The sequence below is a fragment of the Ascaphus truei genome, unplaced genomic scaffold (assembly GCF_040206685.1).
Source record: "Ascaphus truei isolate aAscTru1 unplaced genomic scaffold, aAscTru1.hap1 HAP1_SCAFFOLD_2263, whole genome shotgun sequence".
Classification (NCBI taxonomy): Eukaryota; Metazoa; Chordata; class Amphibia; order Anura; family Ascaphidae; genus Ascaphus; species Ascaphus truei.
Window position 1 is genome coordinate 32,409 of NW_027455180.1, and position 10,647 is coordinate 43,055.

The following is a 10,647-nucleotide window of genomic DNA, read 5'->3' on the forward strand; positions in this document are numbered from 1 at the left end:
CCGCACGAATAGCCACGCCCACCTTAGAGGAAAAGCTTGCCCGCCCCTCGCGTCAACTCACGCCCACCTTCGAGACAAGCCACGCCCAGTTGCGGTTGATTGGTGGTCGAGGTGTGAACCCGCCTACCTGTTCCCAGCCTCGCGATTGGCCCGTGAGAGCCGCGCTTCCGCCAGCGAAAGTGACGCGGCGTCGCCTTGGTGACGGAGGGTTCGTAGTTCTCTCTCCAGTCCGAACTCTAGCGGGTAAGTCGGGTCTCTGACGTCACAATGCGTCGCGATGTTAGGTTAAAGTGATAGCACGGCGCTAAATGGCTGAGACGTCTCTCACAGTGCCACCTACGCGAGGACGTCTGACGTCATATCACCATAAATTATATCACAATTCAGTACCGTGTCCCCTCTATGACGTCACAGCCCTGCATATCGGCGCTGTGTGTGATGTCGCTGTGCCCTGCCATATGGGCGCTGTGTGTGACGTTGCTGTGCCCTGCGATATCGGCGCTGTGTGTGCCGGCGCTGTGCCCTGCGATATCGGCGCTGTGTGTGCCGGCGCTGTGCCCTGCGATATCGGCGCTGTGTGTGACGGCGCTGTGTGTGCCGGCGCTGTGCCCTGCGATATCGGCGCTGTGTGTGACGGCGCTGTGCCCTGCGATATCGGCGCTGTGTGTGACGGCGCTGTGCCCTACGATATCGGAGCTGTGTGTGTCGGCGCTGTGCCCTGCGATATCGGAGCTGTGTGTGACGGCGCTGTGCCCTGCGATATCGGAGCTGTGCGTGACGGCGCTGTGACCTGCGATATCGGAGCTGTGCGTGACGGCGCTGTGACCTGCGATATCGGAGCTGTGCGTGACGGCGCTGTGACCTGCGATATCGGAGCTGTGCGTGACGGCGCTGTGACCTGCGATATCGGCGCTGTGCGTGTCGGCGCTGTGCCCTGCGATATCGGAGCTGTGTGTGTCGGCGCTGTGCCCTGCGATATCGGAGCTGTGCGTGACGGCGCTGTGACCTGCGATATCGGAGCTGTGCGTGACAGCGCTGTGACCTGCGATATCGGCGCTGTGTGTGACGGCGCTGTGCCCTGCGATATCGGCGCTCTGTGTGACGTCGCTTTGCCCTGTGATATTGGCGCTGTGTGTGACGTCGCTGTGCTCTGCGATATCGGCGCTGTGTGTGACGTTGCTGTGCCCTGCGATATCGGCGCTGTGTGTGACGTTGCTGTGCCCTGCGATATCGGCGCTGTGTGTGCCGGCGCTTTGCCCTGCGATATCGGCGCTGTGTGTGACGTTGCTGTGCCCTGCGATATCGGCGCTGTGTGTGACGTTGCTGTGCCCTGCGATATCGGCGCTGTGTGTGCGGCGCTGTGCCCTGCGATATCGGCGCTGTGTGTGACGTTGCTGTGCCCTGCGATATCGGCGCTGTGTGTGACGTTGCTGTGCCCTGCGATATTGTCGCTGTGCCCTGCGATATCGGCGCTGTGTGTGACATCGCTGTGCCCTGCGATATCGGCGCTGTGTGTGACATCGCTGTGCCCTGCGATATCGGCGCTGTGTGTGACGGCGCTGTGCCCTGCGATATCGGCGCTTTGTGTGACGACACTGTGCCCTGCGATATGGAAGCTGGTGATGTCGCTGTGCTCTGCGAGATATCGGCGCTGTGTGTGACGTCGCTGTGCCCTGTGATATTGGCGCTGTGTGTGACGGCGCTGTGCCCTGCGATAGCGCAGTGTGTGGCATCGCTGTGCCCAGCGAAATCGCCCCTGTTTGTGGCGTCGCTGTGCCCAGCGAAATCGCCCGTTTGTGGCGTCGCTGTGCCCAGCGAAATCGGCGCTCTGTGACGTCGCTGTGATATCCTGTGTGACGTCACTGTGATATCCTGTGTGACGTCACAACGGTGTCTTTGCTGTGTGATGGCACTATGCCCTGTGATGTCAGTGCTGTGTGACGTCACAGCGGTGTCTTTGCTGTGTGATGGCACTCTGCCCTGTGATGTCAGTGCTGTGTGACGTCACAGCGGTGTCTTTGCTGTGTGATGGCACTCTGCCCTGTGATGTCAGTGCTGTGTGACGTCTCTCTCTCAGGTATGAACGGGCAGGCAGACGGAGAGATTGATTACAAGAGGAAATACAAGAACCTGAAGCGCAAACTCAAATTCCTCATCTATGTGAGTCTGAACCTCTAGGACTATACAGGACAGGAGAGCTGTGATACAGAGCCTGGTACCTCTAGGACATGACAGGTACAGGACCTGGCACCTCCAAGGGCAGGAAGGGACAAGGGTTACAGAGGCTGGTACCTCTAGGACATGACGGGTACAGGGCCTGGCACCTCTAGGACATGACAGGTACAGGGGTATAGAGCCTGGCACCTCTAAGCCATGGCCGGTACTCTAGGACAGGGTGGGCCCTGGGGTACAGAGCCTGGCACCTCTAGGACTGTATCTCACACAATGTGTCTCTCAGGAGCAGGAATGTTTTCAGGAAGAGCTGCGCAGAGCACAGAGGAAACTGCTGAAAGTGTCCAGAGATAAGAGGTAACACTGCGCCTCTGCTACTCCGCGCGTGTGCACACACTACGCTGTCACTGCTCCGCACACGCACACAGGGCACTGTTCTTTCTGCTACACACACGGCTGTCACTGTCTCTCTGCTACTCACACACACACACAGGGCTGTCACTGCTCTCTCTCCTACACACACACACACACGGCTGTCACTGTCTCTCTGCTACTCACACACACACAGGGCTGTCACTGCTCTCTCTGCTATTCACACACACACACACAGGGCAGTCACTGTCTCTCTGCTACTCACACACACACAGGGCTGTCACTGCTCTCTCTCCTACACACACACACACACGGCTGTCACTGTCTCTCTGCTACTCACACACACACAGGGCTGTCACTGCTCTCTCTGCTATTCACACACACACACACACAGGGCATTCACTGTTCTTTCTGCTACACACACGACTGTCACTGTCTCTGCTACTCACACACACAGGGCTGTCACTGCTCTCTCTGCTACTCACGCACACACACACAGGGCTGTCACTGCTCTCTCTGCTATTCACACACACACACACACAGGGCATTCACTGTTCTTTCTGCTACACACACGACTGTCACTGTCTCTGCTACTCACACACACACACAGGGCTGTCACTGCTCTCTCTGCTACTCACGCACACACAGAGCTGTCACTGTCTCTCTGCTACACACACACACACAGGGCTGTCACTGTCTCTCTGCTACACACACACACAGGGCTGTCACTGTCTCTGTTACTCACGCACACACAGGGCTGTCACTGTCTCTCTGCTACTCACACACACACAGGGCAGTCACTGTCTCTCTGCTACTCACACACAGGGCAGTCACTGTCTCTCTGCTACTCACACACACACACACACACACACAGGGCTGTCACTGCTCTCTCTGCTACTCACACACACAGGGCTGTCACTGCTCTCTCTGCTACTCACACACACACAGGGCAGTCACTGTCTCTCTGCTACTCACACACAGGGCAGTCACTGTCTCTCTGCTACTCACACACAGGGCGGTCACTGCTCTCTCTGCTACTCCGCACGCACACACAGGGCGGTCACTGCTCTCTCTGCTACTCCGCACGCACACACAGGGCTGTCACTGTCTCTCTGCTACTCACACACAGGGCTGTCACTGTCTCTCTGCTACTCACACACAGGGCTGTCACTGTCTCTCTGCTACTCACACACACACGGCTGTCACTGCTCTCTGCTATTCCACACGCACACCGGGCTGTCACTCCTCCCCTACAACTCCGCGCGTGTGCACACACAGGGCTGTCACTGTCTCTCTGCTACTCACACACAGGGCTTTCACTGCTTTCTCTGCTACTCCGCACGCACACACAGGGCATTCACTGTTCTTTCTGCTACACACACACGGCTGTCACTGTCTCTCTGCTACTCACACACACAGGTGCGCAAATCACATCAGGACATGGAAAAGAAAGTAGAAACACAAAATAGTGCAATATTGTCTACTCCAACAAAATAGTTTCAATGCTGGAAGTTCTATAGAATTTGCACTCACGTGTTTAACGTAAAATGAGAGCGTTGTGGTTGTTCAAAGTTACCAACTTATGTCTCCAGACAGGTTCTCCAGATCCACATAGAGGGGGGGAAATTCCATATACAAAAAAGGGAAAGCAAAATAGTATAGTACTGTTTTTAATATTAAAAACACAAAGTATTCCACTTACATAAGTGCCTTTGTTTATGAGCATTCAGACCACCCTGGGTCATAGGGTCAGACAAGGATATTCACAGCAACAGCATCTGCTCCATGGCCGTCACAGCAGGTACTGGGCTGATTAAAGTCCTCCACTCTGGATGTCATCAACAAGGGCTTCTTAGTAGTCACTGATATCACCCAACACGTGTTTCCACTGCAAAGTCTTCATCAGGGGCTTATCTCAGTACCTGCTGTGACGGCCATGGAGCGGATGCTGTTGCTGTGAATATCCTTGTCTGACCCTATGACCCAGGGTGGTCTGAATGCTCATAAACAAAGGCACTTATGTAAGTGGAATACTTTGTGTTTTTAATATTAAAAACAGTACTATACTATTTTGCTTTTCCTTTTTTGTATATGGAATTTCCCCCCCTCTATGTGGATCTGGAGTACCTGTCTGGAGACATAAGTTGGTAACTTTGAACAACCACAACGCTCTCATTTTACGTTAAACACGTGAGTGCAAATTCTATAGAACTTCCAGCATTGAAACTATTTTGTTGGAGTAGACAATATTGCACTATTTTGTGTTTCTACTTTCTTTTCCATGTCGTGATGTGATTTGCGCACCTGTTTCTCCTTCGTTTGCTGATTGAATTTGGTTTGAATTCTACGTCAGGAGCTGCACTCATTAAGGATAGTATATCATCTGTGTTACCTTTGATTTGTTGTGATATTATTTGCGCTTGTTTTTTCTTTTCACAACTCGCACACACAGGGCTGTCACTGTCTCTCTGCTACTCACACACACACACACACACACACACACGGCTGTCACTACTCATTCTCCTACTCCGCATGCACACACAGGGCTGTCACTGTCTGCTACTCCGCGCACGCGCACACACCGGGCTGTCACTGCTACCTCTGCTACGCTCACACACACACAGGGCTGTCACTACCTCTCTAATATTCCGCACGCACACACCGGGCTGTCACTGATACCTCTGCTACTCTCACACACACATACAGGGCTGTCACTGTCTGCTACTCCGCGCACGCGCACACACCGGGCTGTCACTACTACCTCTGCTACGCTCACACACACACAGGGCTGTCACTACCTCTCTAATACTCCGCACGCACACACCGGGCTGTCACTGATACCTCTGCTACTCTCACACACATACAGGGCTGTCACTGTCTGCTACTCCGCGCACGCGCACACCGGGCTGTCACTGCTACTTCTGCTACTCTCTCACACACACACAGGGCTGTCACTACCTCTCTAATACTCCGCACGCACACACCGGGCTGTCACTGATACCTCTGCTACTCTCACACACACACACAGGGCTGTCACTACCTCTCTAATACTCCGCACGCACACACCGGGCTGTCACTGATACCTCTGCTTCTCTACCACACACACACAGGGCTGTCACTACCTCTCTAATACTCCGCACGCACACACCGGGCTGTCACTGATACCTCTGCTTCTCTACCACACACACACAGGGCTGTCGCTACTTCTCTAATACTCCGCACGCACACACCGGGCTGTCACTGATACCTCTGCTTCTCTACCACACACACACAGGGCTGTCACTACCTCTCTAATACTCCGCACGCACACACCGGGCTGTCACTGATACCTCTGCTACTCTCACACACACACACAGGGCTGTCACTACCTCTCTAATACTCCGCACGCACACACCGGGCTGTCACTGATACCTCTGCTTCTCTACCACACACACACAGGGCTGTCGCTGCTCTCTGCTACTCCGCACGCGCACACAGGGCTGTCACTACATCCTTTCTACTCCGCACACACACCGGGCTGTTACTACTACCTCTGCTACTCCCCATGCGCACACACGCACGGCTGTCAGAGCGCCCTCTCCTACTCCCCATGCACTCACACGACTGTCATTGTATTCTCTGCGACTCCACACACACGGCTGTTGCTGTGGGATCTGCTACTCCACACACAGAGCTCTGGCACTACACTCTCTCCTGCCCCTACGATTCCTGCGCTGATATCTGTCTCTTTGCTGCAGTTTCCTGTTGGATAGAATTGTGCAGTATGAGAATGTGGACGAAGATTCGTCAGGTACAGGGGGAGGGGGGGTCAGGGAGAGGGGACACGTTGGGGCAGGGAGAGGGGACACGTTGAGGCAGGGAGAGGGGACACGTTGGGGCAGGGAGAGGGGACACGTTGGGGCAGGGAGAGGGGACACGTTGGGGCAGGGAGAGGGGACACGTTGGGGCAGGGAGAGGGGACACGTTGGGGCAGGGAGAGGGGACACGTTGGGGCAGGGAGAGGGGACACGTTGGGGCAGGGAGAGGGGACACGGGGGGGCAGGGAGTGGGGACACGGGGGGGGGGCAGGGAGTGGGGACACGGGGGGGGGGCAGGGAGTGGGGACACGGGGGGGCAGGAGTGGGGACACGGGGGGGCAGGGAGTGGGACACGGGGGGGCAGGGAGTGGGGACACGGGGGGGGGGCAGGGAGTGGGGACACGGGGGGGGGCAAGGAGTGGGGACGGGGGGGGGCAGGGAGTGGGGACGGGGGGGGGCAGGGAGTGGGGACGGGGGGGGGCAGGGAGTGGGGACGGGGGGGGGCAGGGAGTGGGGACGGGGGGGGGGCAGGGAGTGGGGACGGGGGGGGGGCAGGGAGTGGGGACGGGGGGGGGGCAGGGAGTGGGGACGGGGGGGGGCAGGGAGTGGAGACGGGGGGACGGAGTGGGGACGGGGGGGGGGCAGGGATTGGGGACGGGGGGGGCAGGGAGTGGGGCTGCAAGGAGAGGGGACACAGGGTCGGGGGCAGGGAGAGGAGGAGCCTGGGGGCAGGGAGAGGAGGAGCCTGGGGGGCAGGGAGAGGGAACACAGAGATGGGGGCAGGGAGAAGAGGAGTCTGGAGAGACAGGGAGAGGAGGAGTCTGGGGGGGCAGGGAGAGGAGGAGTCTGGGGGGGCAGGGAGAGGTGCTGCATAGAGGGGAGGGGAGGGGGAGACAGACAGAGAGGGAGAGAGACAGACAGAGAGGGAGAGAGACAGACAGAGAGGGAGAGACAGACAGAGAGGGAGGGAGACAGACAGAGAGGGAGAGAGACAGACAGAGAGGGAGAGAGACAGACAGAGAGGAGAGAGACAGACAGAGAGGGAGAGAGACAGACAGAGAGGGAGAGAGACAGACAGAGAGGGAGAGAGACAGACAGAGAGGGAGAGAGACAGACAGAGAGGGAGAGAGACAGACAGAGAGGGAGAGAGACAGACAGAGAGGGAGAGAGACAGACAGAGAGGGAGAGAGACAGACAGAGAGGGAGAGAGACACGACAGAGAGGGAGAGAGACACGACAGAGAGGGAGAGAGACACGACAGAGAGGGAGAGAGACACGACAGACGGGGAGAGAGACACGACAGACGGGGAGAGAGACACGACAGACGGGGAGAGAGACACGACAGACGGGGAGAGAGACACGACAGACGGGGAGAGAGACACGACAGACGGGGAGAGAGACACGACAGACGGGGAGAGAGACACGACAGACGGGGAGAGAGACACGACAGACGGGGAGAGAGACACGACAGACGGGGAGAGAGACACGACAGACGGGGAGAGAACGAGGACAGGGGGAGAACGAGGACAGGGAGAGAACGAGGACAGGGGGAGAACGAGGACAGGGAGAGAACGGGAGGGGGGGGGGGCAGGGAAAGGGGTTGCATAGAGTGGGAGAGGGGGGGCAGAGAGAGGAGAAGCCTGGGGGGGCAAGGAGAGGGGACACAGAGGGGGGGGGGGCAAGGAGAGTGGACACAGAGGGGGGGGGGAAGGAGAAGGGGACACAGAGAGGGGGGGGAAGGAGAGGGGCTGCAGGGAAAGGGGGCAGGGAGAGGGGGCAGGGAGAGGGGGGGATCTGAGGGAGGGGTGGGGGAGGACAGAGAGAGAGCGAGTCAGGGGGGATAGAGAGAGAGAGACTGGGGGGGAGAGAGAGATGGGGAGGCTGTGTCAGGGGAATAATCCATCCCCCTCTGTCCTCACAGACTCAGATGTGACGGCGTCCTCAGAAAACAGTGACGCAGAGACGGGCAGAGCGCTGAGCACCCCCACAGCCAAGAGGTGAGTGTGAGAGAGTGTGTGTGAGAGAGTGTGTGTGAGAGAGTGTGTGTGAGAGAGTGTGTGTGAGAGAGTGTGTGTGAGAGAGTGTGTGTGAGAGAGTGTGTGAGAGAGTGTGTGTGAGAGAGTGTGTGTGAGAGAGTGTGTGTGAGAGAGTGTGTGTGAGAGAGTGTGTGTGAGAGAGTGTGTGTGAGAGAGTGTGTGTGAGAGAGTGTGTGTGAGAGAGTGTGTGTGAGAGAGTGTGTGTGAGAGAGAGTGTGTGTGAGAGAGTGAGTGTGTGAGAGAGTGAGTGTGTGAGAGAGTGAGTGTGTGAGAGAGTGAGTGTGTGAGAGAGTGAGTGTGTGAGAGAGTGAGTGTGTGAGAGAGTGAGTGTGTGAGAGAGTGAGTGTGTGAGAGAGTGAGTGTGTGAGAGAGTGAGTGTGTGAGAGAGTGAGTGTGTGAGAGAGTGAGTGTGTGAGAGAGTGAGTGTGTGAGAGAGTGAGTGTGTGAGAGAGTGAGTGTGTGAGAGAGTGAGTGTGTGAGAGAGTGAGTGTGTGAGAGAGTGAGTGTGTGAGAGAGTGAGTGTGTGAGAGAGTGAGTGTGTGAGAGAGTGAGAGTGTGTGAGAGAGAGAGTGTGTGAGAGAGAGAGTGTGTGCGAGAGAGAGTGTGTGCGAGAGAGAGTGTGGCGAGAGAGAGTGTGTGCGAGAGAGAGTGTGTGCGAGAGAGAGAGAGTGTGCGAGAGTGAGAGTGTGCGAGAGAGTGAGAGTGTGCGAGAGAGTGAGAGTGTGCGAGAGAGTGAGAGTGTGCGAGAGAGTGAGAGTGTGCGAGAGAGTGAGAGTGTGCGAGAGAGTGAGAGTGTGCGAGAGAGTGAGAGTGTGCGAGAGAGTGAGAGTGTGCGAGAGAGTGAGAGTGTGCGAGAGAGTGAGAGTGTGCGAGAGAGTGAGAGTGTGCGAGAGAGTGAGAGTGTGCGAGAGAGTGAGAGTGTGCGAGAGAGTGAGAGTGTGCGAGAGAGTGAGAGTGTGCGAGAGAGTGAGAGTGTGCGAGAGAGTGAGAGTGTGCGAGAGAGTGAGAGTGTGCGAGAGAGTGAGAGTGTGCGAGAGAGTGAGAGTGTGCGAGAGAGTGAGAGTGTGCGAGAGAGTGAGAGTGTGCGAGAGAGTGAGAGTGTGCGAGAGAGTGAGAGTGTGCGAGAGAGTGAGAGTGTGCGAGAGAGTGAGAGTGTGCGAGAGAGAGAGAGAGAGTGTGCGAGAGTGTGTGAGAGAGAGTGTGAGAGAGTGTGTGAGAGAGAGATAGAGTGTGAGAGAGAGAGAGAGTGTGTGTGTGAGAGAGTGCTGTGTATATACGTGTCCGTCACCTGCTTCTAATGCTTCTAACCTCTCCTCTGTCTCCCCCATAGGAAGCGGAGCCCCCCCACCGGCCCGGCCTCCCCGTCCCCCTCCTCCGGCCTGTCCCTGCACCCAGCCGGGAGCCGGTACCTCAGCGCTGTGAGTATCACCCCTGCCCCCCAAATACAGACTCCTCCCCCCGCGCCTCTCACACTCTGCTTCCCTTTGTTTTCTCTCATTATTTTTCTCTTTATTTTCTCCCTGCTCTCCCCCCCTTGCTCTCCCCCCCCTTGCTCTCCCCCCCTTGCTCTCCCCCCCTTGCTCTCCCCCCCCTGCTCTCCCCCCCTTGCTCTCCCCCCCTTGCTCTCCCCCCCTTGCTCTCCCCCCTTGCTCTCCCCCCCTTGCTCTCCCCCCTTGCTCTCCCCCCCCTTGCTCTCCCCCCCTTGCTCTACCCCCCCTTGCTCTACCCCCCCTTGCTCTACCCCCCCTTGCTCTACCCCCCCTGCTCTACCCCCCCTTGCTCTACCCCCCCTTGCTCTACCCCCCCTTGCTCTCTCCCCCCCCCTTGCTCTCTCCCCCCCCCTTGCTCTCTCCCCCCCCCCTTGCTCTCTCCCCCCCCTTGCTCTCTCCCCCCCCTTGCTCTCTCCCCCCCCTTGCTCTCTCCCCCCCTTGCTCTCTCCCCCCCCTTGCTCTCTCCCCCCCCCCTTGCTCTCTCCCCCCCCCTTGCTCTCTCCCCCCCCCCTTGCTCTCTCCCCCCCCCCTTGCTCTCTCCCCCCCCTTGCCTCTCCCCCCCTTGCTCTCTCCCCCCCCTTGCTCTCTCCCCCCTTGCTCTCTCCCCCCCCCTTGCTCCCCCCCCCTTGCTCTCCCCCCCTTGCCTCCCCTCTCTCTCTTCTCCCACCCCTCTCTCTCCTTCTCCCACCCCTCTCTCTCCTTCTCCCCACCCCCTCTCTCTCCTTCTCCCCACCCCCTCTCTCTCCTTCTCCCCACCCCCTCTCTCTCCTTCTCCCCACC

General features: G+C 57.9%; 1 protein-coding gene across 1 annotated transcript; it reads left to right on the plus strand.

Annotated features, from left to right (window-relative positions):
- Window positions 1-93: 93 nt before the first annotated feature.
- Window positions 94-9,795, plus strand: INO80E (INO80 complex subunit E; the record flags this gene model as incomplete). Its single annotated transcript, XM_075582355.1, has 6 exons — window positions 94-243; window positions 2,078-2,160; window positions 2,459-2,529; window positions 6,282-6,334; window positions 8,263-8,338; window positions 9,708-9,795. Coding segments are annotated over exons 2-6 (369 nt in total), but the record flags the coding sequence as incomplete, so codon positions are not given.
- Between the last annotated feature and the right edge of the window lie 852 nt (window positions 9,796-10,647).